This window comes from Microtus ochrogaster, linkage group LG2 (assembly GCF_000317375.1).
Source record: "Microtus ochrogaster isolate Prairie Vole_2 linkage group LG2, MicOch1.0, whole genome shotgun sequence".
Taxonomy (NCBI): domain Eukaryota; kingdom Metazoa; phylum Chordata; class Mammalia; order Rodentia; family Cricetidae; genus Microtus; species Microtus ochrogaster.
This window is the reverse complement of record NC_022028.1, coordinates 4269960-4297081: the sequence shown is the minus strand read 5'-3', so window position 1 is coordinate 4297081 and position 27122 is coordinate 4269960. Positions and strand designations below refer to the sequence as shown.

At 42.8% G+C, this 27122-nt stretch overlaps 2 protein-coding genes across 5 annotated transcripts in view; one reads left to right on the top strand and one right to left on the bottom strand.

Annotated features, from left to right (window-relative positions):
- The window catches only part of Polh (DNA polymerase eta), a 36229-nt gene extending 26843 nt beyond the window's left edge, over positions 1-9386 (bottom strand). For 2 of the 3 annotated variants that reach the window (XM_005359766.3, XM_026785810.1), the window contains exons 1-3: positions 9161-9386; positions 4148-4289; positions 3322-3456 (exon numbers count right to left, since the gene is read on the bottom strand). In XM_005359766.3, coding sequence (XP_005359823.1) covers positions 3322-3456; positions 4148-4284 — 272 coding nt within the window. In that variant the 5' untranslated portion in view covers positions 4285-4289; positions 9161-9386. Of the gene's footprint in view, positions 1-3321; positions 3457-4147; positions 4290-9160 lie in introns of those variants that run through there. The other variant, XM_026785809.1, reaches the window with a different exon arrangement.
- A 176-nt stretch (positions 9387-9562) lies between these two features.
- Positions 9563-27122, top strand: part of Xpo5 (exportin 5) — a 40225-nt gene continuing 22665 nt past the window's right edge. The window contains exons 1-11 of one of the 2 annotated variants that reach the window (XM_013350947.1): positions 9563-9809; positions 11342-11463; positions 13519-13591; positions 15470-15607; positions 15767-15949; positions 21091-21114; positions 21474-21659; positions 22278-22354; positions 24596-24695; positions 25723-25806; positions 26540-26665. In XM_013350947.1, coding sequence (XP_013206401.1) covers positions 9705-9809; positions 11342-11463; positions 13519-13591; positions 15470-15607; positions 15767-15949; positions 21091-21114; positions 21474-21659; positions 22278-22354; positions 24596-24695; positions 25723-25806; positions 26540-26665 — 1218 coding nt within the window. In that variant the 5' untranslated portion in view covers positions 9563-9704. Of the gene's footprint in view, positions 9810-11341; positions 11464-13518; positions 13592-15469; positions 15608-15766; positions 15950-21087; positions 21115-21473; positions 21660-22277; positions 22355-24595; positions 24696-25722; positions 25807-26539; positions 26666-27122 lie in introns of both variants that reach the window. The other variant, XM_005359764.3, reaches the window with a different exon arrangement.

Here is a 27122-nt window from a genome sequence, read left to right as displayed (position 1 = left end):
AAGGAAAAGAAATGCCTTGCACCATGAAACATTCTACTATATGATGTAGGTGGGTCTTCTATCTATCTGTTGCTTTCATTGGTTAATTAATAAAGAAACTGCTTGGCCCTGATAGGACAGAAAATTAGGTAGATCTGTTGCTTTCATTGGTTAATTAATAAAGAAACTGCTTGGCCTGATAGGTCAGAACATAGGTGGGTGGAGTAGACAGAACAGAATGCTGGGAGGAAGAAGGCAGTGAGGAAGACACAATGAAGCTCTGGCTCAAGAAGGACGTAGGTTAGAATCTTCCCAGTAAGTCACCACTTCGTGGTGCTACACACATTAATAGAAATGGGTTAATCAAGGTGTGAGAGTTTTCCAGTAAGAGCTAGAGCTAATGGGCCAGGCAGTGTTTAAAAGAATACAATTTGTGTGTTGTTATTTCGGGTGTAAAGCTAGCCCTGCGGGAGCCGGGTGGGATGAAAAACAGGCCCGCCGCTCAGCATCACTACAACTATATTCACTTATCCCTTTGCTATTTATATACAACCAAAATATCTTTTGCTTCAGAGTCTATCTTCAAACAAGACAACTTATGCAGAACATGGCACTCAGCACAACAGATCTTTCTTATGACAGCAACTCTCACTAAAAATTAACAAACTGACTATGGACTTCAGTTTCAGACAACGGTGTTTAGCTAGTATAAGCCAATCACTCTGGACATGCTATCATTCAAATTATGAAGACAAGTGCCTAGAATGTGGTGATACACTTGGGCAGGGAGGTCACCTTCTTTTGGGGAATACCATCTTATACATCTATCTAAGACATGGATAGCCTTTTGTCAACTTGATACAAGCTAAGGTCATCTGGGAAAAGAAAAACTCAAGAGAAAATGCTTGTACTGCAGGTGGGCTTTGGGGTTTCAAATGCTCAGGCCAGACCTAGTGTTTCTGCCTCTTCCTGCTGCTTTTGGATCTGGATGTAGAACTCGGAGCTGCCAGCTACACTGAACCTCATAGAAGAGAAAGTGGGAAGGACACTTGATCGCACTGGCACAGGAGACCGCTTCCTAAATATAACCCCAGTACTACAGACACTGAGAGAAACAATTAATAAATGGGACCTCCTGAAACTGAGAAGTTTCTGTAAAGCAAAGGACACAGTCAACAAGACAAAACAGCAGCCTACAAAATGGGAAAATAGCTTCACCAACCCACATCAGACAGACAGCTGATCTCCAAAATATACAAAGAACTCAAAAAAATTAGTCATCAAAAGGACAAATAAGGGGCTGGAGAGATGGCTCAGAGGTTAAGAGCATTGCCTGCTCTTCCAAAGGTCCTGAGTTCAATTCCCAGCAACCACATGGTAGCTCACAACCATCTGTAGAGGGGTCTGGTGCCCTCTTCTGGCCTGCAGGCATACACACAGACAGAATATTGTATACATAATAATATTAAAAAAAAAACACCAAATAATCCAATACAAAAATAGGGTAGAGGCTTAAACAGAGAACTCTCAACAGAGGAATCTCAAATGGCTGAAAGATACTTAAGGAAATGTTCAATATCCTTAGCCATCAGAAAAATGCAAATCAAAACAACTCAGATTTCATCTTACACCTGTAAGAATGCCAAGACCAAAAACACTGATGACAACTTATGCTGAAGAGGATGTGGGGTAAAGGGAACACTCCTGCATTGCTGGTGGGAGTACAAACTGGTACAGCTGCTTTGGATACCTGCATGGCTATTTCTCAGAAAATTAGGAAACAACCTACCTCAAGACCCAGCAATACCACTTTTGGGTATATACCCAAAGGATGGTCAATCCTACCACAAGAACATGTGCTCAAGTATGTTCATTGCAGCATTACTTGTCATAGCTAGAACCTGGAAACAACCTAAGTGCTCCTTGACCGAAGAATGGATAAGATGTGGTACATTTACAAAACGGAGTACTACAGAGCAGAAAAACACAATGACATCTTGAAATTTGCAGGCAAATGGATGGATCTAGAAAACACCATATTGAGTGAGGTAACTGAGACCCAGAAAGACAATTATCATATGTACTCACTCATAAGTGGCTTTTATACATAAAACAAAGAAAACCACCCTACAATTCACAATCCCAGAGAACCTAGACAACAACGAGGACCTTAGGAGAGCCATACATAAATCTAATGTACATGGGAAGTAGAAAAAAAACAAGATCTCCTGAGCAAATTAGGAGCATGGGGATTATGGGAGAAGGTAGAAGGGGAGGGGATAGGAAGGGAGGAGAGCGGAGGAAAATATATGGCTCAATAAAAACAATAATAATTAAAAAGAACTCTGAGCTGCCTTGTCTGCCTGTGTGCTGCCATACTCTCTGCATGAAAATAAAAGACTAATAAACCTCTGAGAGTCTAAGCAAGCCACAATGAAATGTTTCCTTTCTATAAGAGCTGTCATGGTCCTGGTGTCTCTTCACAGCAACAGAACTGACTAAAGCAGGACCATTATAATGACTGGAACTTGTGTCTACCTCTATATATACACGTCTCTCATTCTAGGGCAAACCTTCAAGTTTGAAGAGACAAAATCAACTGAAGAAGAAAAAAGGCAGGGGTTGGAGAGGTAGCTAAGCAGTTGAGAGCACTGGCTGCTCTTCGTTTCAATTCCCTGCACCCACATGGCAGCTCAAAACTGTCTATAACTCCAGTTCCAGGGTATCTGACACCCTCACACAGACAAACATGCAGATAAAACACCAATGCAATTAAATAAAAATAAATAATTTTTTTAAAAAATAAGGCAAATAAAGTGCCCCCTCCCATCCTTTCCAACTTGGGGTCAGGAAAATGGCTCCCACAAAGAAGGTGGCAATAAGGGTCATTCACCATCAACGAGGCCCAATGTAGGTTCTGGAAAACAAACTCAGGTCCTCTCTGAGAACAGTACCTCCTCTTAACCATTGAGCCATCTTTCATCTCCCCATGACTGATTTTTAAACAAGGAAGATAATAAGTGGTTCCTTAAAGACAAGAACTTAAAAGCAGTAATAAAATTATTACTGAAGTACACATAAAATATTTAACTCATAGACACAGGATGTCGACAGAAAAACATTTCATATTTGTTTGAACAACAATTGATTGAGTACACTGCAGGGAACAACAAGCTAGCATAACAAGTATCACCTGTAGCTTTTTTTTTTTTTAAGTGGCCCCTTGGTATTAAACCTAGGATTGAATAAATGCTAGGCAACCACTCTATCACAGGCCACACTCCCATATCCACAAAACACTGCCTAAGTCCTCTATGTTCCTTTACAATGTTTTTTGCTTACTTGGTGAGGTTTGCTTTCCCACGGGACTCACGAACTTGTGCCAGTAGAAGATCTGGACATAGCTTCTTAGCATCATCTGCCCACATGTTTCTAGTGACCCCAAATGCACGAGCTTCGTAACTCACTGCAATAATTCTAAAGTTAGGGAGAGAAAAGGAAACAAAACCAAAAGTATTACATGATCTCAAACAACAAACTTTAACAGAAGTAGGCTGTAAACACATAAAATTAGAAACTTTGTGACCACAGATGCTATTATTCAATTGCAGACACAGCAGTTCAGAAATCTCAAAAATAAGACCTAGAATAGAATCATTGAGTTTCCAAAGACTAAAATACTAGTGGGGTCTGGGGTGATGGTTAAGTATTAAGAGCACTGCTTGCTCTTTTTACCTGGGCTTGATCCCCAGCACCCAAATGATGGCTCATCAGTAACTCCAGTCCCAGGGGATCTGACACCCTATTTTGCCCTCTGTGGGTACTGTATGCAGGTGGTACACAGACACAGAAGTGGACAAAACACACACATAGTTTTTTTTTTTTTTTAAATACTAAGAGGGGCTGGAAAGATGGCTCAGTCTCAGTAAACTGTCTGCCATGCAAGTAAGTAGACCTAAGTTGGGATCCCTAGGACCCACAGAAAAAGCTGGGTGCAGTAGTACATGCCTTTAATTCCAGGTCTGTGAGAGTAGAAACAGGTGGCTCTCTAGATTTGCTGACCAGTCAGCCTAGCTGAATCTGATGCTTGTGAACATGCATACACACACACACACACACACACACACATACACACACACACACACACGACACCATCAATTATACATACCCACCACCTTTCCATGATTTGTACTGTACAACTGCACAAGGTTTATTCCTCAAGTGAGGATTTTGCCGCTGTTCCACCTGGACAAAAAAACAATCCATATCCACAAGAGCAACCACTCGATCCTGCCCAGCAGCCATTTATTCTGGAAGACATTCAGAAATAGAAAATAATTAATCTAAAATACAAAAACACAACAAAAGACCCCTATTATATGTCTACCATGTGTGGTAGGTGCACATCTTTGATCTCGGCACTCAGGAGGCAGGGACAGATAGATCTTTACTGAGGTTTATTGGGGTACCAGCCCCTAAACCTCTCAGCATCCAAAAGGAATGCTACAGCAAGTGAGGGAACTGGCTATAGGAATGAGAGTAAAGGAAATGAATCAGCTCACACACATCTTATCACGTCCCATTTATTCTTCTGTCCTGCTGCAAAAGTTTCGTCTAGCTTATATACACATATAGACACAATCAACAATTCTCTGGCAATAGCACGGTACAGGGCTGGAATTCCTTCAGGGTCATTAAAGGCACGAATAAAATAAATAAAATAAAATAAAAACACAGAGCCGGGCTGTGGTGGCGCACGCCTTTAATCCCAGCACTCGGGAGGCAGAGGCAGGTGGATCTCTGTGAGTTCGAGGACAGCCTGGTCTACAAGAGCTAGTTCCGGGACCGGTACCAAAGCTACAGAGAAACCCTGTCTCGGAAAAAAAAAAAAAAAAAAAAGAACGGTGGGTTTTGCCGGGCGGTGGTGGCGCACGCCTTTAATCCCAGCACTTGGGAGGCAGAGGCAGGCGGATCTCTGTGAGTTCGAGACCAGCCTGGTCTACAGAGCTAGTTCCAGGACAGGCTCCAAAGCCACAGAGAAACCCTGTCTCGAAAAACCAAAATAAATAAATAAATAAATAAATAAATAAATAAAAACACAGAGACAGATATTGGGGTTCAAGCTTTAGATCAGAAAAGCAAAACAGTCAAGCCACTAGAGAAGCCTCACCTCTACCAAGGCTGGGCAACTGCAGACTGAGCCCTGAGCCCTGTCATCTCCCGTTTTATATTCCCCTTTAGTGCTGGGATTGAAAGCATGTGACTCCTCAGTACTGGGATTAAAGGTGTGTGACATCATTGCCTGGCCTCTAGTGGCTTAGTTTTACCCTCTGATCTTCAGGCAAGCTTATTTATTAAAACATAAATAAAATACCACTACAGATAAGGATTTTTACACAAAACTGTAGCTGTCAGCTTACTTTTTGGCTCAAAGCGGGAGTGGTCTGTGAAAGCTTCTGTGAACTCTTAAGGGGGAAGGAGGTTAATTAAGAGAGAGAAGCTAGGGAGGGGGAATCCCTGTGCTACAATATATTCTTAAATGACTAAGTGAAGAGCTAAACGTTTGTAATCAGTAAAGCCATGAGCAAGGCAGGAACCATCCTTTACTCGATGCAGTAAAGAGCAGAATAGGGGTAAACTGAGGTTGCTTTCCCAAGTTGACTGTGGGAGAATTCAGGGCACCCAGTATATATTCTATATATCAAAATTATACAGTAAATGAAAAGTCCTCTTCCAGGCTAGCCACAGATGTATGAGCCCAGTAGATGAGATAAATAGTGGGAAATAGTAAAGCTATTCCTAGGGAAGAGATGAAGTGACTCATAAGAGAAATTACAGAGAGGACCAGCCAATTTCCACAGCCAGTAACTCCACAGCCTTTCCAGGTGTGGCTCCCTATGACCCATCTGGTAGGTCAGTCTGTGGAATACCAGTCATCCTGCTATACCTCTCATGGCCCTTGACGGATCTTCAGGTCTACACACTGAGACCCTTTCTCAAAACAACAGTAACAACTGTATCTCCACATTCTAACTGATGAACCACAGCATGAATAGGAGCATGGGAACTAAGAAGAATGGGAGGCATTTCCTTCTGTTGACATGAGAATAAAGTAATACAATTTTATAAAGGTAATACATAAAGCTTCAAATACAGTTTCAGGGGGCTCAGATTCTCCTGCCTTTATTTCCCAAGTGGTGGGATTACAAGCATGCATCAGAACACCTGGCTACTCATTCTCAGTAACAGACATTTCATAAATAGCCAAAGTTGCCTGTCTTATTACTGTTCTGTTGTGTGAAGGGACACCATGATCCAAGCAACTCATATAAAAGAGAACATTTAATTGGGTGCTTGGTTACAGAGGGTTAGTCCACGGTCATCATGGCAGGAAGCAGACAGGCATGGGGCTGGAGCGGTAGCTGGAAAGTGTTACATCCTGATCTATAGGCAGAGAGAAGTGACTGGGCCTACTGTGGGCTTTTGAAACCTCAAAGCCCACCCCCAGTGGCACAGCTCTGCTGTGGAATAATCCTCCCTACATTGTGAATATATATGCCTCTCAATGGCTAATAAAAAGCTGACAGGCTGGTAGTGAGGCACGAAGCATAGGTAGGACAACCAGAAACAGATGACTCTGGAGTCAGAGGAGACTCCAGCCAGAGGCCGAGGAAGCAGGTTGTGTAGAAAATGAGGTAACAAGTCAAGAGGCATGGTGCAAAGCATGGATAAGAAATATGGGTTAATTTAAATGTAAGAGTTACCTAGCAACAAGCCTGAGCTATTCATTGAGCATTTATAATTAAGACAGAGTAGTTATTTGTGAAGTGGCTGCTGGGACAGGGAATTTTCACTTACGCAGCCCCTCTAACAAGGTCACACCTCTAACTCTGTCCAAACAGTTCCACTACCTAAAGACCAAGCATTCAAACATATGAGTCTATGGGGGTGGAACAGTCACTGTCACTCAAACCACCACAGAGCCTAACAATGGACTCAGTATCATAATTCATAGGAAAATGAACATTAAAACTACTCAGACCAAAAACCCACAAAGTACACTAGGTAGAGAGGGCAAAAGGGTAATCTAGTTGATAGATAAACCCTAACTGTAAATTTAGGAAAAAAAAGAAGAAAATGTTGTATATCAATCAACCTCAGATTGAAAACATTCAAGGAAAACCATGCACAATGACTGTATATGGATACTTCCCATCATTCTCTATGAGATACAGATTATCTATTTATATTGTGCTAGGTATTAGGATCTGAACTATTTGTGAGAGGGTGGGGTGGGATGTTTCTCACTGTTAGAGCTCTTTCCTAGCATTCTCAAGACTACAACTTTGAACCTTAGCAAGTGACTCTGTATGTGTGTGTGTCTATATATACAATGGCATAGGTCATATGCAAACACTACACATGACATTTTATGTAAGAGACCCAAGCATCTGCAGTCTGGGTATCCTGCAGGCTTCAGGAAGAGTATTCTGGAATCAATCTTCCTGAGAATTTGGAAGGACTATATCTATCTATCTATCTATCTATCTATCTATCTATCTATCTATCTAAAATATCATAGCATTCATGCAAAATTGGAAGGAGCATGAGACAGGGTCTCACTGTGTAGCTCTGGCTACCCTGTAACTCCCTATAAAGACCAGGTTTGCTTCAAAGTCACAGAGATCCAACCGCCTCTGCTAGGACTAAAGGTGTTTGCCACTGCAACTGTCATCAGGTAAAACTGTTTATTTTAAAATAATTTTTTAAAAAAATTGGATATAGAGAATAGTGGCATGCTTCTGTAATTCTAGCACTCAAGTGGCTAAGGCAAGATGATTTTAAGTTCACGGTCAACCTGAGCTATGTAGAAAGAACTTTGTTCCAAGAACACACACACACACGCACACGCACACACACACACACACACACACACACACACACACAGAGAGAGAGAGAGAGAGAGAATAATTTAATACTACATAAATAACCTGTTTCTCTGCAAACTTTCAACAGCTCCTACCTTGTGAGGCTCCTACCTCTTACAACTACTTTGTGGGGCTCAGTGATTTTCTATTTGTGCAATTCCTTTGTTGATATGAGAAGTGGTTACTTTATTTTTTTCTTTCCCCCTGTACTTATTTTTAAAAGACAGAATGTCACATAGCCCAAATTGGCCTCAAAACTTGCTCTGCTAACCGCTGTACATCATGTAAGTGCTCAAGGCACTTACACTACGCAGCAGCTTTGCATACCAATGGCCTATCATAACTAACACTTTCACAAGAACACAGGAAATTCATGATTTAAATACAAGAAACAGGTTATACAGATGAGTGAGTACCTAACCGTAACTTGAATTTTTCTTTTTCAAATGAACATTCACCTTGAAAATAAGCTGCAGTATTAATGTAAAGATAATAAATAAATAGTTAAAGATCGGAGTGTTCGAGGCCTTAACTCCTTACAAATCCATCTAATCACTCACCTATGCAAGTCAGGCATGCCTTTGTTTTGAAGAAGTTTTTCTGTAATACTGGAACAGATAAAGCCAGAAAATGGCAAATGTGCTGCCACAATCAATACAGGGAAGTGCCACATTCGATATAGATATCAGATGTGAAACAAGAATCTGTGATTTAAGGGCAGCAAGCATAAACATAAACTAAGTAGAAAAAACACCTTATATGTGTTTCTTTTGTACTAATGTCTGTATCAGTGTAAAATCAGCGTACTGCCGAAACTTTGCTTCCGAAAGGATTATGTTAATTTAGGTTTGGCTTTTTTCCTTTTTTTTTTTTTTTTTTCCCTGAAGCAGAATCTCACGCTGTGGCTCAGGCTGTCCTCAAACCCGAAGCAATCCTACTGTCTCAGCCTCCAGAGGCGTAGTGGGATGCGTTTTAAAACATTTTGGTTTACTCCCTTCTGTACAAAACACATCTGGAGCGTAGGAACACGCACAAGAAAATATGTACCGGTGGAGAGGAAGGTTTAAGTTACAAGTAAATAATCCTTTCAACAAGACAACACTCCTTAGAGACAATTCCAGGGCCTTCTCGCTACTGAAGCAGGTTTCCACTTCGGCCAAGTATACCCCCAGTTATCCAAGAAAAACCAACAGCCAAGGCAACGGAAGCAATCCGACACAGCGATTCCGAACCCCGAGTTTTAATGTCCTTACCCTCGGCGGCGGGCACCTGTCAAAACTGCCAAGAGCAGTGCTGCGGGCTCCGGGCTGAGTCCCCTGGAGGGAAAATGACGGCGTCTACACAATCTCGTCGCCTTCCCAGGAGCAGGTCAGTGGGTTCCGAGAGACCGGCTGCCCGTGTCGACGGAGAATCTAGCCGGTATCCCTAGGATCCCGCCAAGCCAAGGGCCCGCGCAGCCCGTCCCACAGCAAACCCAGAGGAGACTGAGTTCAGCTCCGCGCGCGCAGCGAAGGACGGTTGATGCGCCTGCGCATCGCAAAACTTCCGTTCCCGCGCCCCGCCCACTCAGGCAGGGCCGACTCAATGAGCCGCCACTTCCGTGCGCGCATGCGCGGTGGCGGGTCTGGCGCGTGCGCAGCGCTGTGTTCGTCTCAGCTCCTGCCTCTGCTGCTCACCCTCCTCCTCCGGTTCCCCACCCCCAGCCCGCCGCGGCCTGGTTATCAACGTGTGGTCCGGCCAGGGGAGCCGTGTGCGCCTCGTGCTCCCGGGTCGGCGTTGGTGTTTCCGGCTCTAGCCATGGATATGGAGCAAGTGAACGCGCTGTGCGAGGAGCTAGTGAAAGCGGTGACGGTCATGATGGACCCCAGCTCCACCCAGCGCTACCGGCTGGAAGCCCTCAAGGTAGCTGGGGTCCTGGCGCCCTGGGCCTGCCCCGAGACCCCCATCCCAGTTTTCCCCGGCGGCCTTTCCAAGCTCATTTTGTCTCCCGCCTCTGCGGCCATTGGACCTCCCACTCGCAGTTGGTACAGTGGCTTCTGGTCTCGCGGGCCTCCTCACCCCTTCTCGTTTGGGTCTTCTCTTCGCTTGCGCGCCTGTCCCTAAGTGCTGCTCATTCCCCAGCCACTTCGCAGTGGCCTTTCTGCCCACTGCTCACTTCTTTTCACTCTTGACCTCCCCACGGATCTCCACCGCAGCAGGCTGCGCTCGTTTTGACGCCCGGGCAAGCCCCACATTGCCTGGCGTTCTAGGAGCGCACGTGCAAATTCTGTCCCCAGTGCCATCCTCACTGCATTGCCAATCCATTCCAGACTTGTGGTGATTTCAAACCCCCGAGTATCCCTTTTTCTTACAGTCTTACATGACTTTCTTTCTAGTCTTGGGCATCTCTGGCTGATTCGTTAACACTCCTCCACTGTTTATAGGTGTGAGATATTCTTCTGCTATTTTTGCGCAAAGATGAGCCTTACCACTGGCTTTGCATTTTCACAAGGGCACTTTGCTTTCCTGGAAATAGTTTTCTTGAGTCCCAGGTGCTGCCCCAAGGTCTATCTCAAGTTTTGCTATTTGGGAACCTGCAACAGAGCTTCCCCATTAGAGTGAGCAACAATATATAGGTGTATGTGGTACAGGGTTTGGAATCAAACAGCTGTGTGGGGTTTTTTTGTTTTTGTTTTTTTTTTTTTATTGTGAAGAGTTTTACACAGGCACAGAAATAGAATACTACAGAGATCCCGAATAGTCCTGTGATCGAAACGCAGATGCACAGATGTGTTTGTTTACTGTCTTTTCCTGTCACCCACAGTTTTTAAAGCTAATCCCAGGGGTTGCCATTCCCCCTCTATGGGTATATCTCTAACGTTTTTTTCCTTCTTTTAGGGCCACTTTCTTTTTAGTGTTAACATGATTACTGTGAAAGTGGATCATTAGTAATACTAATCTAGATCTTGCAACTTAAAATACAGTGGAAAAGGCAGGCCTATAATCCTCAGTACTCAGGAGACTAAGGCAGGAAATTCAAAAGTTAAAGACCAGCCCAGGCAATTTTGAGAGACCCTTTCTCAAGTGAACAAACTGCTTAGAGGGTGAAGTGCTATTGTAGCTGCTGGGTGCTGGCATCCAAGCTTAGCTGTGGAAGAGACTAGCAGATCCCTGAGTTTGCTGGCTAGCCAGTCTAGCCAAGAGAGAAGACATTCAGCTTCAGTTTCTGGCTTTCATTTGCTTGCTCAGCTACATACACATGCACATACGTAAATATACTGCATACACTTATCAAACAGAGAAAGCTGAGGATCTAGTTTAGAGATCGCGTGCTTGCCTGCCGCACGGAAGGTTCAGTTCCCAGTGAAGATGCACGCGATCAGCTAAGGTTGGAATTTTCTTGAAATGCATTTTCTCATGTTTCCCCAAGGAAATAATAACTTTTCTTCTTTCAGTTTTGTGAAGAGTTTAAAGAAAAGTGCCCTATCTGTGTCCCGTGTGGCTTGAGGTTGGCTGAAATAACACAGATTGCCATCGTCAGACATTTTGGCCTTCAGATCCTGGAACATGTTGTCAAGTAAGGAGCTCTTGGCCACTGCTGTCTGCTGAAGAGAGCAACTCTTTAATCCTTTCATGTCCTCCACAGGTGCTTTTCCAATGGCCAGGAGAGAACAGCACTCAGGGTTTTTACTTCTTGTTCAGTTAAGTCATCTCTGTAAATGTGTTGTTATACACGCTAAGCATTCAACAAGCCAGGCATAGTGGCTCACATTGGCCGTGCAGGGAGAAATTGAAGCAGGAATATTGCCACAAGTTCAGGTTCACATAGGCTACATAGTTCCAGTATAGTGAGCTATACAGTGAAACTTTGTATCAAGAAACCGAAATTTAAAAAAGAAACAGAACACACACACACACACACACACACACACACACCCCTTAGGGTTTCTCTGTGTAGCTTTGGAGCCTGTCCTTGCACTCAGAGATCCACCTGCCTCTGCCTTCCAAGTGCTGTGATTAAAGGCATGCATGTGCCACCAACGCCCAGCCAGAAGAACTTTTTTTTTGAAAAGCATTGACACTGTAGATGCTAGATGGAATTTGTCTTTGAGCTGTCAACAGAATCAAGGAGAAAAGCTGATTTGTGACATAAATCTCATGTAGATGCTGGTTAATGCACAAAAGCATTTACAAAGCTCCTCGAGACTCTGTGTTACTTGTTTAAAATGGACTTTTGTTCATTCTCTGAGGAACACAGAAGAATCAAAAGTAGAATTTTTAAATAGGTCAACCTAATTATTTTATGTTTATAAGTGTTTTGCCTGTCTGTATGTATGTGCAACTTGTGCATGCCTGGTGCCCACAGAGGCCAGAAGAGGATATTTCATCCCCTGGAACTGGAGTTAGAGATGGTGATGAGCTGCCACGTGGGTGCTGGCACCCAAACTCAAATCCTCTGCAAGAGTAGCAAGTACTCTAACTGCTGAGCCATCTTTCCAGCACCAAGGATGTTTTTAAGAGTTTTTGCTTTGTTTTGTTTTTTTGAGACTGTTTTTCTGTATAGCCTTGGCTGTCCTGGAACTCTCTCTGTAGACCAGGCTGGCCTTGAACTCATAGAGATCCACCTGCCTCTGCCTCCCGAGTGCTGGGATTAAAGGCGTGCGCTTATTATTATTATTTTTTTGGGGGGGGGGGTTTCGAGACAGGGTTTCTCTGTGGCTTTGGAGCCTGTCCTGGAACTAGCTCTGTAGACCAGGCTGGTCTCGAACTCATAGAGATCCACCTGCCTCTGCCTCCCGAGTGCTGGGATTACAGGCGTGCGCTTATTATTATTATTTTTTGGGGGGGGGGGGTTTCGAGACAGGGTTTCTCTGTGGCTTTGGAGCCTGTCGTGGAACTAGCTCTGTAGACCAGGCTGGTCTCGAACTCATAGAGATCCACCTGCCTCTGCCTCCCGAGTGCTGGGATTAAAGGTGTGTGCCACCATCACCCGGCAAGAATTTATTATTTTTAATTAATGTGCACTTGTATGGATATGTGCTTGTGAGTGAAGGTAGAGTGCACATAATGTATATGTGATCATCATGGAGCTTACAGGTGTTTGTGTGTTGCCCAGCATAGGTGCTGGGAACCAAACTCAGATCTTAATCACTGAGACACCTCTCCATCCTCGAGAGTGTGTTTGGGGGTGGGGAGCATGAGTTTTTGATTTCTTGAGACAGAGTCTCTCTATGACACCTTGACTGTCCTGGAATTCACTATGTAGACCAACCTGGCCTTGAAATCATAGAACCACCTGCTGCTACCTTCCTAATGCTGGGATAAAAGGTGACAACCACCATACCTGACCAAAAGTAGTTTTTTTTGTTGTTGTTGTTTGTTTTTTTTAAGACAGGGTTTCTCTGTAACAGCTCTGGCTGTCCTGAAACTCTGTAGACCAGGCTGATTTCAGACTCACAGAGATCCACCTGCCTCTGCGTCCCGAATGCATGATTAAAGGCGTGCGCCACCATAGCACAGCAAGTATAATTTCTTAATGAAACTTCTTACAAAATGTAAAGCAGGAAACAGATATTCTCTTATGAAGAGAAGTCTTCTAACATGGTTTTGTTGATTTTGTTTTGGTGGTCAGGTTTCGCTGGAACGGCATGTCACGATTGGAGAAGGTTTATCTGAAGAACAGTGTCATGGAGCTGCTCGTAAATGTGAGCAAAGGGTTGTTGGGAGGCTTGTGTTCCCAGACATCCACATGACCTTAAAGACAGAGCAGAGGAGATTAAACATCTCAGCAAATGAATGAATATGATTTTTAGATGTAGCCGGATATGGTCACACACCTTTTATCCCAGCACTGGGGAGGCAGAAGTAGGCAGATCTCAGAGTTCAAGGCCAGACTGGTCTACGAAGTGACTGCCTAGACAGCAAAGGCTACTTAGATCCTGCCTCAAAATAAATAGATAGATAAGATTCTTAGATGTAAATTAGTTGATTACAACACCATTCACTTTGAATCTTTTTCCTTTTTATCAACGCTTAACTACTGTGAGCCATGTGATGAAACCATAGAGAGTGGATTTGTCTCAGTCATTAATAAGACTTCAAACATGCTATAAATTGGTCGCCTTTTTATTTATTTAATTTAGTTAGTTTCACTATGTTCTGAGTGGTTTCAAACTATCCTCCTTCCCCTGCCTTCCAAGTACTGGGATTCCTGAGGTACTGTTCTGTGTCTGACTAGCCTTTTTTTGAACTAGGACTTCATTCTGTGTCCCATATTGGCCTCCACCTGCCTTCAGCCTCTTGCATTCTGGGACTGCAGGCATCAGCTACCATGCCCATCTTTTCTTTTATAAGAGTGTATTAACAGGGGGATACATGTGTAGTTAGTGGGGGTTTTTGAGATAGGTTCTCATGAAGTCCAGGGTAGCTTCAGTCTTGCTATATAGCTGAGAATAAACTTAAATTTTTGACCCTCCTGTGTACTGGGATTACAGACAAGTACTACCAACCTGACCTTCTCTGCTTTTAATTGGGAAAAGATGTTTTGCAAAATTAGATTAGTTTAACTAGTTACGACTTGTAATTTACTAGTCCTGTGGAGGCTAGCAGTGGTGAATTATCAGTTTTAACGTTTAAATTCTTGGGAGACAGTGACAGTTAATCTTCAATATTGGAACTACTGGTGTTACAGCTCTCCTCGATGCCCTTGCAGTTTGTCAGTTTCCCAGTGCACATCTTACTTCTGCATCCCCTGTGATCTTCAAAACCATGAAGCAATACGAAAGCCTCTTCCATTTGTGAATAAGAGCAGCAGTGTTTTCCTGACTCTGACAGCCACTTAGCTGTTGAAACTGTCGTTTATATTTTACATGGGAACATGGATTGCTGAAAACGCAAGACAAGTGATTCATACATGGAGAACAGGTTTAGGTTCAGAGGAGAATATTGTTTCAGTTCCATTTGTCTCTGTGGAGGGTTGGGTGTGGCATGAGTACTATGGCGTGCGTTGGGAGTCAGAGGACAACTAGAGGGGATCAGTTCTTTCCTTCTACCATATGGGTTATGGGGATGGGACTGAGCTTGTCAGCCTTGGACACGGCACCTTTCCTCACTGACACACACCTCTCACCCCTTCTTTTGAGGCACAGTTTCATGTGGATCAGGCTGGGCACAAAGTTGATATGTTGTAGAGAATGACACTGTTCTGTCACTGTGTGTGCACACTCAAGCATATACGCAGCACAGACATTGATGGAGGTTAAGGAACAACTTTGAGAAGTCAGTTCTTTCCTTCTGCCACGGGTTTCTTGAATGAACCCAAATCATCGGGCTTACACAGAAAGCTTGTTTACTTGTTGAGCTGTCTCACTGGCTCAGAGGGTGACTTGACTTTCTGATCCTCCTCCATTGCCCATATGTGAGATTACAGATGTGTGCCACCACACTCAGTTTATGTCCTGTTGGGGATTAAAGCCAGGACCCGGCAAATACTGTACCAACTGGGTCACATTCGAAGTCCAAGGGCTCTTGAGTTTTTATGCCTAGAGTTTAGTCTTACTGTCTTCATAATGTCTTTCTTTCAGGGAACATTGAGTATTCTGGAAGAGGAGAACCACATTAAAGATGTTCTGTCCAGAATTATGGTAGAGATGATCAAACGAGAATGGCCACAGCACTGGCCTGACCTGCTGTTGGAACTGGACACTCTCTCCAGACAAGGGGTATGGAGTGCATGCGTGCTGGCTATGTGTGCTCATGGTTAGAGCAGTCGTTGAGTTTGCTTTGTATTCGTGTTCACGGTTTATCAATAGCAGGTCATCTGTTAGCATATGTACACAATAAAGTGCTTTTGATTAACTAGCTTGTTTCTGTTGGCCTAGGAAACGCAGAGGGAGTTAGTGATGTTTATCCTTTTGCGGTTGGCAGAGGATGTAGTGACCTTTCAGACACTTCCCACTCAAAGAAGAAGGGATATTCAGCAAACATTAACGCAGAACATGGAAAGAATCTTCAGCTTTCTGCTCAGCACACTTCAGGAAAATGTAAACAAGTACCAGCAAATGGTATGGATTCTTCCCCGCAAGGTCCTCTCTTCCCAGGCTGGAACTTATACCCTGCTTATATTCTGAGCAAGCACTCTGCTGTGGAGCTGTACTCTTACCACACTCTTGCCTTTTGTTTTCAGTGAAGTTCTTGCTAAGTTGCCAAGGATGTCCTTGACCCCACTTACCATCCAAGCAGGCCATGAGTTTGTGATCCTTTCCTTTGCCCCCTGAGTAGCTGAGATTGCAGATCTATGCGCTGGGTACAGCAGATGTCCTGTATTTGACCTGAATGTAATGTTTTTTGTTTTGGGGTGTTTATTTGTTGTTTTTGTGAAAATGACTTTCCATGGGGATATGAGAGTGTATGGTTTCGCAGAAAGAAAGGCCTTTTTCTTTTTTTTTGAAATGGGGAGTTTCAAGACAAGGTTTTTTTCTGTGTAAGAGATCTGTCTGTCCTGGAACTTGCTTTGTAGACCAGACTGGCCTCTAACTCACTAAGATCCACCTGCCTCTGCATCCGAAGTGCTGGGATTAAAGGCGTGCACCACCATTGCCTGGCAGGAAAGGCCATCTTAAGAGCAAAATTTCTAGGAAATGTCAGAAACAATAAACCATTTTCTCAGATATTCAGCTCAATGAGATTATATGTAAATTTCTTTCAAGATAAAAGCATTCTTTTAAAATAGCATAAGAGCCAGGCATGGTGACACACTCCTTTATTCCCATTACACGGAAGGCAGAGGGAAGCAGATCTCCCACGTTCCAAGCCAGCTTGGTATACTAGTGAGTTTCAGGTTAGCTAGGGGTACATAGTGAGACCTTGTCTGCAAAACCTAAGAAGCATAAAGCTGCAGTTTAAAATTTGTTATTAAAACTCTAGATGGTATTTGATTCCTAGCACCCCACGTTGTATCTCACAGTCGTCTGTAAATCAAGTCCCAGAGGCTCTCATGCCCTCTTCTGGCCTTCTTAAGAACCAGACACACGCTTGGTACCCATACACATAATCAATAAACAACAACCACAAAACCTTTTTAGATTTTTGACAAGTCTGTAAAGTCCTGATAAGTCAGGGTGTTCCTTTGGTCCTGGTTCCTTTTGCTGTGGGTTGGCTGCAGTAGGTATTGTCACGGTGCGATGTGGTGTTTTGTTCTCAGTGGGTTTTGCTTCTGCAGAAATGTTACAGGAGGAGGAGAGGGTGCTTTTCGTCCCAGCTGCCCAGCTAGCGTACACCTGAAATAATCACACAGAAACTGTATTAATTAAAACACTGCTTGGCCATTAGCTCTAGCCTCTTATTGGCTAACTCTCACATCTTGATTTAACCCATTTTTATTAATCTGCATGTCACCACGAGGTCATGGCTTACTGGGAAAGATTCAGCATGTCTGACCTGGCAGCTCCATGGCAGCGCTATCTTGCGCTCTCTCTCTCTCTCTCTCTCTCTCTCTCTCTCTCTCATGGCTTACTGGGAAAGATTCAGCATGTCTGACCTGGCAGCTCCATGGCAGCGCTATCTTGCGCTATCTTGCGCGCGCTCTCTCTCTCTCTCTCTCTCTCTGACTCTGACTCTGACTCTGACTCTGCTTCTTCCTCCCAGAATTCAGTTCTGTCTGTTCTGCCCTATCAGGCCAAGCAGTTTCTTTATTGATTAAATAATGAAAGCAACACACAAACAGAAGGACCTCCTACACCACAGAAAAGAGTGGACAAACGCCTTTCCCACCTTTAATTTTTCAGAAGGCATTTGAAAATTAATCTTGGAGTTTGAGAGATGGTTCATCAGGAAAGAGTGCTGAGGACCTGTCTGGTTCTCAGCACTTACATGACATCCCATAACTGTAATCCCAACTCCAAAGGACCCCATAACCTTTGGCCTCCACTGATATCTGTACACACGTGGCATGCACTCATGCAGACACACATATTTACATGAATAAAAATAATTTTTTTTCTGTTTTTTTCGAGGCAGGGTTTTCCTGTAGCTTTGGAACCTGTCCTAGATAGAACTAGCTCTTGTAAACCAGGCTGGCCTTGAACTCCCAGAGATCTGGCTGTCTCTGTCTCCGGAGTGCTGGGATTAAAGACATGTGCCACCACCACCCAGTGAAAATAAAAATCTTTTAAAAAGAAAAAGCTGAACATGGTAATTCATGCCTTAAATCTCAACATTTGGCGGGCAGAGGCAGGAAGATCTCTGTGAGGTTGAGCTATCTGTGTTTTTAAAGTGAGTTCCGGGACAGGACAGCCAGAGGTACATGTTGAAACCCTGTCATGAAAATCCTTATGGTATATATATTTTTAAGATTTATTTATTATGTATACAGTATTCTGTCTGCATGTGTGCCTGAAGGCGAGAAGAGAACGCCAGATCTCATTACAGATGGTTGTGAGCCACCCTGTGGTTGCTGTGAATTAAACTCAGAAACTCTGGAAGGACAGCCAGTGCTCTTAACCACTGAGCCATCTCTCTAGCCCCCCTAATAATTTGTATTATACAAAAACTCAGTAGGCAGTAGGAACTGAGGAAATGGTTCAGTGAATAAAGTTCTTGCCACACAAATATGAGGGCCCAAGCTAGGATCTCCAGCACCCACATGACGTCTTTGTGTGTGGGGTGTCTGTAATCCCAGTAATGAGCAATGGACACAGAACTTACTAGATGGCTAGGGTAGCCAACTAATGAGATCTGGCTTCAGTCAAATACCCTTTCTCAAAAACAGGTGGAGAGTAATAGAAGATACACGATGTTGACCTCTAACCTCTGCATCACTCCAACATACATGCACATATGTCTGTACACTGTAGACATATCATTTACATGTACATATACCACATGTATATACCCTACAAAAAAAGTTCAAGTTCACCCTCAGCTACGTATTTAAGGAGTCTATCTTAAAACAAAAATTAGAATCTATGTTCTCCCTTAGAAAATGGAATCCCTAGGAGTACCTTCTGTAAAATGGGTTAACTTCACAGAGGAAATCAGGGGAATGGTTTGACTAGGCCTCAAGATAACTTTTCCTGAAACACTTATTTGTATTGTCTAATAAATAGCAGTAAATTAATGATGATATTCCTTAATTCTTGAAAGAATTCTGGATCAAAATTTTTGGACCTCAGCAATATTTATACTTCAAGGGTAGATTTCAAGACAGGGTTTATCTATAGAACAGCGCTTGGTATCCTGGAACTCGCTTTGTAGGTAGACCAGGCTGACCTGGAACTCAGAGATATACCTGCCTCTGCCTTCCAAGAGCTGGGATTAAAGGCTTGAGCCACCATGCCCAGCTACTCTTAAATTTTTAAATGCTAGGTGTGGTAGTTCATACCTGTCATCCCATCCTTAGTGCAGGGCAAAGAAGTCAGGATATAAGGTTCTCCTCTGCCAGATGGAGTTCAAGGCCAGTGTCTAGTGAGTCAGACCCACTCTGGCTCAAATAGTCTTTTTTTTTTAAAAATATTTATTTATATGTATACAATATTCTGTCTGTATGTATGCTCGAAGGTCAGAAGAGGGCACCAGACCCCATTACAGATGGTTGTGAACCACCATGTGGTTGCTGGGAATTGAACTCAGGACCTTTGGAAGAGCAGGCAATGCTCTTAACCTCTGAGCCATCTCTCCAGCCCCCCTGGCTCAAATAGTCTTAAACACAGAAGTCTTAGCACGTGGAGAGCTCCACTTCATGCATTAAGGTCTGTGAACAGCTTCACAGTACTATATGACCAAAAATGATTTTCTAAGCTGCAAAGTAACTGTAGGTAAGGGCACTTGCTGCCAAGCCTGGCAGCCTGAGTCTCATCCCTGAGACCACTTGGTAGAAGGAGAGAATTGAACATGTTTTTGTTACACTTTGATCTCCACATCCATTCTGTCCTGCACACACGCACATACTACAAATTATAAATGAACTCATTATTTAATTTTTAACACTTAGGAGCCAGAGGCAGACAGATCTCTGTTTAAGGCTAGCCTGGTCCACATAGCCAGCCAGAGCTACATAGAGAGATCCTATCTCAAAAAACAATAGCAATAAGGAAGAAAATTGTTTTGTATCTGCTCATCCCCTTGGGGTTCTTTCTTACTTTTTCTTAAAAAAAAAAAAATACATTTTCTCTGCTTACAAAACTTTTTTCCTTGTTGACAACTATTATTAGAGCAGTCTATTGGTTTCTATGTATTAGGCACACTCAGCAGAGTGTGCGCCAGAGAAGCTCAGATTTGTGATGGCTTGAACATAAATTAGAAATAAACACACAGGGGTCTCCTTCCTTCACTTTGTTACTCATGTTTGAGATATGGTCTCACATCCCAGGGTTGGCTTCAAACTCACCATCCTACCTACCTCCACCTTCCAAATGCTGAGATTAGAGACATGCGCACTCTACGTGGCCCTGGGATTTTGAATTTCTGTGTCATTCATTCTCAGTCCTGATTAATTTGTATCCCTTCACAGACACAATTAAGGAGAGTGCTGAATTTTGAACTCAAATAAATAAAGAGGCTTGCCTATTGGCTTCCATTCCCGGTCCAGGGCTTGTAGAGGATCATTGGAATGGTAGAAGCTGGACCTAGCTGTTGTTGCTTAGATCCTTTATGACTTGAGTGATAGTTGCCTTCAAGTACTGTAGGAAGTCATTACTTTCACTCGTTTTTATTTCTCCTTTTCTTGAGAAGTTTTAGGTATTTGAAACAGTCACCTGGCTGGCCTAGAGCCTGATACATAGGATAAATAAAAATCAGCTGTATTTGTACATATTTTTGCATAGCAGCCATTACTTTGGTGTTTGGGTATTTACTAATTTGTCATGCGTGATTTACTATACATAGGTAGTCATAAACTTTATTCATTAGGTTTTTTTTTAACCTGTTTTTTGGTCAGTCTCTTGGTTGCCTTCTTATCTTCAGACTTCTTATCTCAGCACTTGAGAGGTTAAGGCAGGAGATACTCTCAGGTTGAGGTTAGCCTGGACTACATAGTGAGTTCCAGGCACACCAGAGCTATACTAGCAAGACCTTGTCTGAAAAGAAACCAAAATAGTTGGCTCTTTGTAAACCCTCATCCTTCCAGCCCCTTTATTAGAGAGTAGTAAGTTATCGTGAGTCTTTTCCTCAGTAAACCCTTGGGTTCTTTATACTTCTCTTCCAGAAGACTGATGCTTCTCGGGAGGCGGAGGTAAGAGCACTGTGTGGAGTTGGAAGGATGCTTCTTAAAGTTCTCAGGTATGGGTAGGTGTGCCTAATGACTGCGGCCTCCGAATGGCCACAGCCTTCTAAAGCCCCCATCCTCACTTAACTATAGTAGGAGGTACAATGACAGTGTGGGAGTTTTTCAAAGAAGATATAATGCCATACTTGCCAATCTGTTGTTAGTGATCAGTGCTGAGGATGATAAGAAATGGTTCTGTTATCGGGAAAGAAATTTGAGCTCCCTATCAGTAATTATGCGAAAACTTTTTTGAAGAATTATTTCTGTTTCAGAATTTGAAAAATAAGTTTTAATTCCGTCCCTCTTACTCAAGTGTTTTCACACAGGCTAAAGCAAATTGCCGAGTAAGCACTGCAACACTGAATACCCTGGCAGGCTATATTGACTGGGTGTCTCTGAATCACATTGTCGCTGAAAACTGCAAACTGCTGGAGACACTCTGCCTGCTTCTTAATGAAGAGGAGCTGCAGTTGGGAGCCGCTGAGTGTCTGCTCATTGCAGTCAGCAGAAAAGTAAGCCCTGACTATCAGTGACAAAGGTGACTTGGGGAAGTGGTTCCAGAGGGATGGGAGGCCATCCTGACAGCAGCCATGGTAATAAGAATGGTTAGCTGAGAGAACTAGAAAAGGGAAGGCCGTATACTCTGAAACCCCCCCCCCCATTCACATTACTTCCTACAGCAAGAATGCACCTCCTAAAGGTTCCATGTCCTCCCTCAAACAGCAGCACCACCTGGGACCAAGTACATTCGCATTCAAACCAGCATGTATTAAACCCAGTTCAGCTGTGTGTCTCGTGCTTAAAGGGTTGGGGATTTTATCCCTTAACCTCAACTTACTAGCTGCCTCCAATGCCTTTAGATAAAAGTTTGCAACATTGAAATATTGAAATCGTGAACATAGTATATGAAAATGTATTAGGCTAGGGGCTCCTTGAAATAGCCATGATTCTTGTCACTATATTTAATTAAAGTAGCATTAAAGTTTAAAGCTTACTTTGATGTCAGTTAGAGGTATAGAAGATATCTATATCTTCTATGTACTTCTAGGTACTATGAGGGGAGTTTTTTGTTTTTATTTTTTATACTATAGTTAGTATATATGACCATGTTTTCCTAAAATTGGATCCAGGGCAAGTTGGAAGACCGGAAACCGTTGATGATCTTATTTGGAGATGTTGCTATGCATTATATTCTCTCCGCTGCACAGTGAGTCTTTGCCTTTCTATATCTTGTGGAGTTTTGATGTGTTTTTTTGCTGTTTTACTTTCATTTTATGTACATCGTGTTTATAGATGTCTGTTTGTGCATGAAGGTCAGAGGTCAATACCAGTGTCTTCCTTTATTGCTATGTACCTTGTTTTTTGAGCCAACATTTTACTGAACCTGGAATTCACTCACTTGGCTAGACTAGCTGGCCAATAATCTCTAAAGTCTGCCTGTTTCATTCCCCTGCACCAGGGTTACAGGTGCAAATTCAGCTCTTACAGGAGAGTCCAATTGTGGTCCTCATACAGGGCAGAACCTGTTGGTGCTACCTCCAGCCCTTAGTTTAGCTGGGTTTTTGTCGTTTGTTTGTTTGTTGCTTATTTTGGTGCTAAGCTTTGTACGTGCTGAGAAAATACTGAAATACCACTGATAGCCCACCTAGCCCTACAGTATAATTAATACAGTAAAATTAATAATTTTAATTTTTATTAAATAGCTTATTTTCATAGAATGTATTCTGACCACAGATTCTTCTCCCTCAGGTCCTCCCAAGTCCTCCCTCCTACAGTATGTTTTTCCTGGTGCGCATTTGTGTATGTATGTGTGTCTAAGAGAGAGAGAGAGAGACAGAATATGAATGAATGAGACACTATGAACCATCTCTCTGGGTCTACCCTCTTTGTGATGCTCTTATCTGAGTCCCAAAGACAAGTATGGAAAGGGGTGTAAGAAACAAGATGTGTTTGTTGCCTGTGATCCCTCACTATCCACTCTAATATGGCATTTGCTGTCTTAAGAAGGATGCATCTGTTTTTAAGGAATTCTGTTACCTGAATAATATATCTTTGGCTGTCACTGTGGTTACTGCTCCTAAGGTCTAGCTCTTAAATCTGTAGCAACTGTGATATGCTCCCAGAGGTCTCCAGTTGGTACATGCTATACCCACCCACAGTTAGGAAGGCTGTGGTTCAGAATAGGCAGGCTGCAGAGTGTGCTGTCTGTCTGCATCCCTCCAGTCTCTGGTTCCCCTGAGACCGGGTTTTCTCATCCTCCTGCCTTGAGTTATTGCTTCTGCAATGCACATGAGTTGTTGCTTCTGAGGTTCAGTAATCTTCTTTGTCTTAGGCTAATTTTCACCAATAAAAAAACTCAAATATAGTCTCTTTTGTTGTGTGTGTGTGTGTTTGTTTTTATGAGAGCTATTTGATTATGGATGAATTACAGACGTATACACTGGAGGAAATTTAGGAAAGTGAGACACCTTATTTTGCTTGTTTTGTTTGTTTGTTTGTTTTTGTTTTTTTTGAGACGGTCTCACTATATAGCCCTAGCTGTTCTGGATCTCAGTACATAGACCAGGCTGGCCTCGAATCCTAAGAAATGCCTGTCTCTCTTAGGGTTAAAGGTGTGTACCACCATGCTTAAACAAAATATTTTTTTAATTATATTTATCTATTTTTATTTGCATGGAAGTATACACAGGCACACATTATGGTATGTATTTGATCAGAGGACAATTTGTAAGATCCAGTTTTCTCCTACCACCCAGTGGGTCCCAGGAATTGAGCTCAAATCTTTGTGCTTGGCAGCAAGTGCCTCTCTTTACCTGCTAAGTCATCTGACTGGCTGAAGACATAAAGTATTTTTATTCTATCCTTTTTTGATCCCTGGTGTAAGTAATCATTACATTAATGCCATGTTTTCCAATGCTGAGAATCTCTACAAGATCTCCCTGGGTCTCAACCAGTGTTTTTGTGCTGCTGCTTCTGGGTGTATGTGCTGTCTCTATCAGTCACACACAATTCAAGTCCTAAAGTATTAAGCACTTTTATCATGTCCAGATCAGTGTTTAATGATGAGGCAAGAAACTGCATTGAAACCGTATCCCACATCAGAGCTGGGCTTTGTCGCTCATTGTTTGAAACGGGGTCTCACTTTGTCTCCCCAGCTGATCTGGGACTAGCTAGACTCCTATGTGCTGGGGTCAAAGGCAAGTGCCACCAGGCTGGCTTGTTGAGTTGTATGTTTGTTTGCTTGTTTTTTGAGACAGCCTTCCATTTACTGGCCAGGCTGACCTTGAACTCAACAGAGATGCCTTCGCCACCACAACTGGCCTGTTGTTTTTTGACTTAGTAAACACTAAGATTGTATTAGTAAGGCCCAGTCAGTAGAACTTCTTCCTGGTGGGATTCCTTGCTTTTGTTGACATGTAACTAATCATACAATTCTCTTCCTTAACAGGACTGCAGATGGAGGAGGCTTGGAAGAAAAACACTACCTCTTCCTGAAAAGACTTTGTCAGGTGTTATGTGCACTGGGCAATCTTTTGTGTGCACTGCTGGTGAGCAAATGTGCTCTGGAGAGCATGGGGCTGCTTGAGGGATCATTTACTTGGGAATCAGAAGCACTGCCACTTCACTGATTGGATAGATGAGGCATTGCTCTACCAGTTTTTTCACATGATTCTATACAGTAAATCATCTTCAATAAAAAGTTGGGCGTGGATGCATAGGTTGGTGTTGTTGGGTTCTTTGATGTTTTTTTTTATATTATTTATTTATACAATGTTCTGCCTGTATGTCTGCCAGAAGAGCGCATTAATTCTTATTATGGGTGGTTGTGAGCCACCATATGGTTGCTGGGAATTGAACTCAGGACCTCTGGAAGAGCAGCCGCTGCTTTTAACCACTGAGCCATCTCTCTAGCCCGATGTTGTTGTTTTTTTGTTGGTGGCAGTTTGCTTGTTGTTGACATAGAATCTCACTATATAGCCCTGGCTGGCCTGGGTCTCACAGTGTAGACCACGCTGGCCTCAGATCCACCTGCCTCTGCCTTTCAGAGCTGGGATTAAAGGTAAATGTAATCATACCTGGATTGAATGGGTATTTAACAGATTGAGTCACAAAAATATAAATAGAATAGGTCTGATGAAATAATCTTTTTTTTTTCTTTCTTTTTTCTTAAAGACATGTAATAGCTCTGGCTAATTCAGAACTTGCTATATAGACCTTGCTCTGTAGACCAAGCTAGCCTGACTCATAGATTCTTTTGCTTCTGTCTGCTGAGTGCTGAGTGCTGAGTGCTGGAATTAAAGGCATGCGCCACCACCACCCGGCTACTACTGTCTTCTTCTAGCCTTGGTTTTAAATTTCTGAGACAGTATCTCTGTAATTTAGTCTATTTTTAAACTCAGCATACTTCTGCCTTGGCTCTCCTGGTGTTAAGATAACAGGCGTGTACCAATACATCTAGTCTTCAAAATGTTATTTCTGTTATCTGTTTATTACTCATTCCCCTACTTTCCCTGAGCCATCTCCCTTCAGCTGGTTCCTACTCAGTACCTTTAATGTGGTCTTTTTCTTCTTTAGGGCTTAGATGCTAATATACAAACACCAGTAAATTTTGGAAAGTACCTGGAATCTTTTCTTGCTTTCACAACCCATCCAAGTCAGGTAAAAAAACTTTATGCAAATAACTTAACAAATTTTGTATGGTCAACTGACATTAAGTATTGTGTCCTGGAGTATTTCCTACGTGTATGCAAATGTCACTGGACCTACGGAATGACGGCTGGGGGTAAGAAGCACTGTTACACCAGCCTGGCAGTGTGAGCTCAGTCCCTGAGACTAACAGTGACAGGAGAGAGAACCAACTTCTGAAAGTTGGCCTCTGACCTCTGACTGTACCACACAGAGCCACACACAATAATAAATAAATAAGTAAATAAATAATCAAACAAGCAAACATTTTATGAAAGAATTATTGGCTCTGTTCCTCGAACATGTCACTGTCTTGGTCAGCAGGTTTCCACACAGGTGGCTTTCTGATTGTGCTCCATGAGAGGGGTTGTGGCCCCATTGATTTAAACAAGAAAAAATTTAAATCCAAGATTAGTGAGTTGTGTTACTTTGATTGATTATATTCGCTTTGTGATCCTAGTGCCATCTGAACAGAGAAAGGGTTAAGTGACATCCTTACCATGCTCCAAGGGTTCACACCTGACCCACTTGCCTCTGCATGTCATTATCCAGTCACCCATTGCTGATGTACTGCAGGAGTGATTGCAAAATGCAGAGATTTCCTCCTGTAAAATGGTTGTTGATAAATGTTAGGCTGAGTAACAATCTTGGTCAAGGCATATCCAAACCTATAGGCTAAGCTGTATGGATTTTTGTTTTGGTTTAGTTTTTACGCTCTTCAACTCATATGACCTGGGGTGCCCTCTTCAGGCATGAGATTCTATCCCGTGATCCTTCGCTGTTAGCAATAATACCAAAATATCTTCGTGCATCCATGACCAACTTAGTTAAGGTAAGTAATGGAAATCCTAAGTTGCAGAGTGTTGTTGAGCAGACAGAAGACTTTGATTGGCATGACTGAGTCTCTTTAAATTCTCTAAGAAAGTTTTCTTATTGAGGAAGGAAGCTGTTCAGAATGGTCCTAAGAAAAGAACAGGGCCATGAGCTAATCGCTGCTGAGGAATTAAAAGCAGATTTAGTAGACCGTTTTGGAGATAGAAAACAGTGGAACCAGGTGGATTCTAAGATGGAATGAATCATATCTAAGGATTGTTTCTGAAGGGCATGTGCAAGTTGGGAATGCACGTGAGGAATGAGGGTAGCAGCTATGATTGCTCCCCCTTCAAAGACTTGTTTCTAGAAATTCTCAGATCTGCTGAGAGCTGCAGCTGGAGGACCTCCCTTCTTACCTTCCTTCCAGGGCCTTATACATGCTAGGCAAGATGCACACGACATACAAACACAGCCTA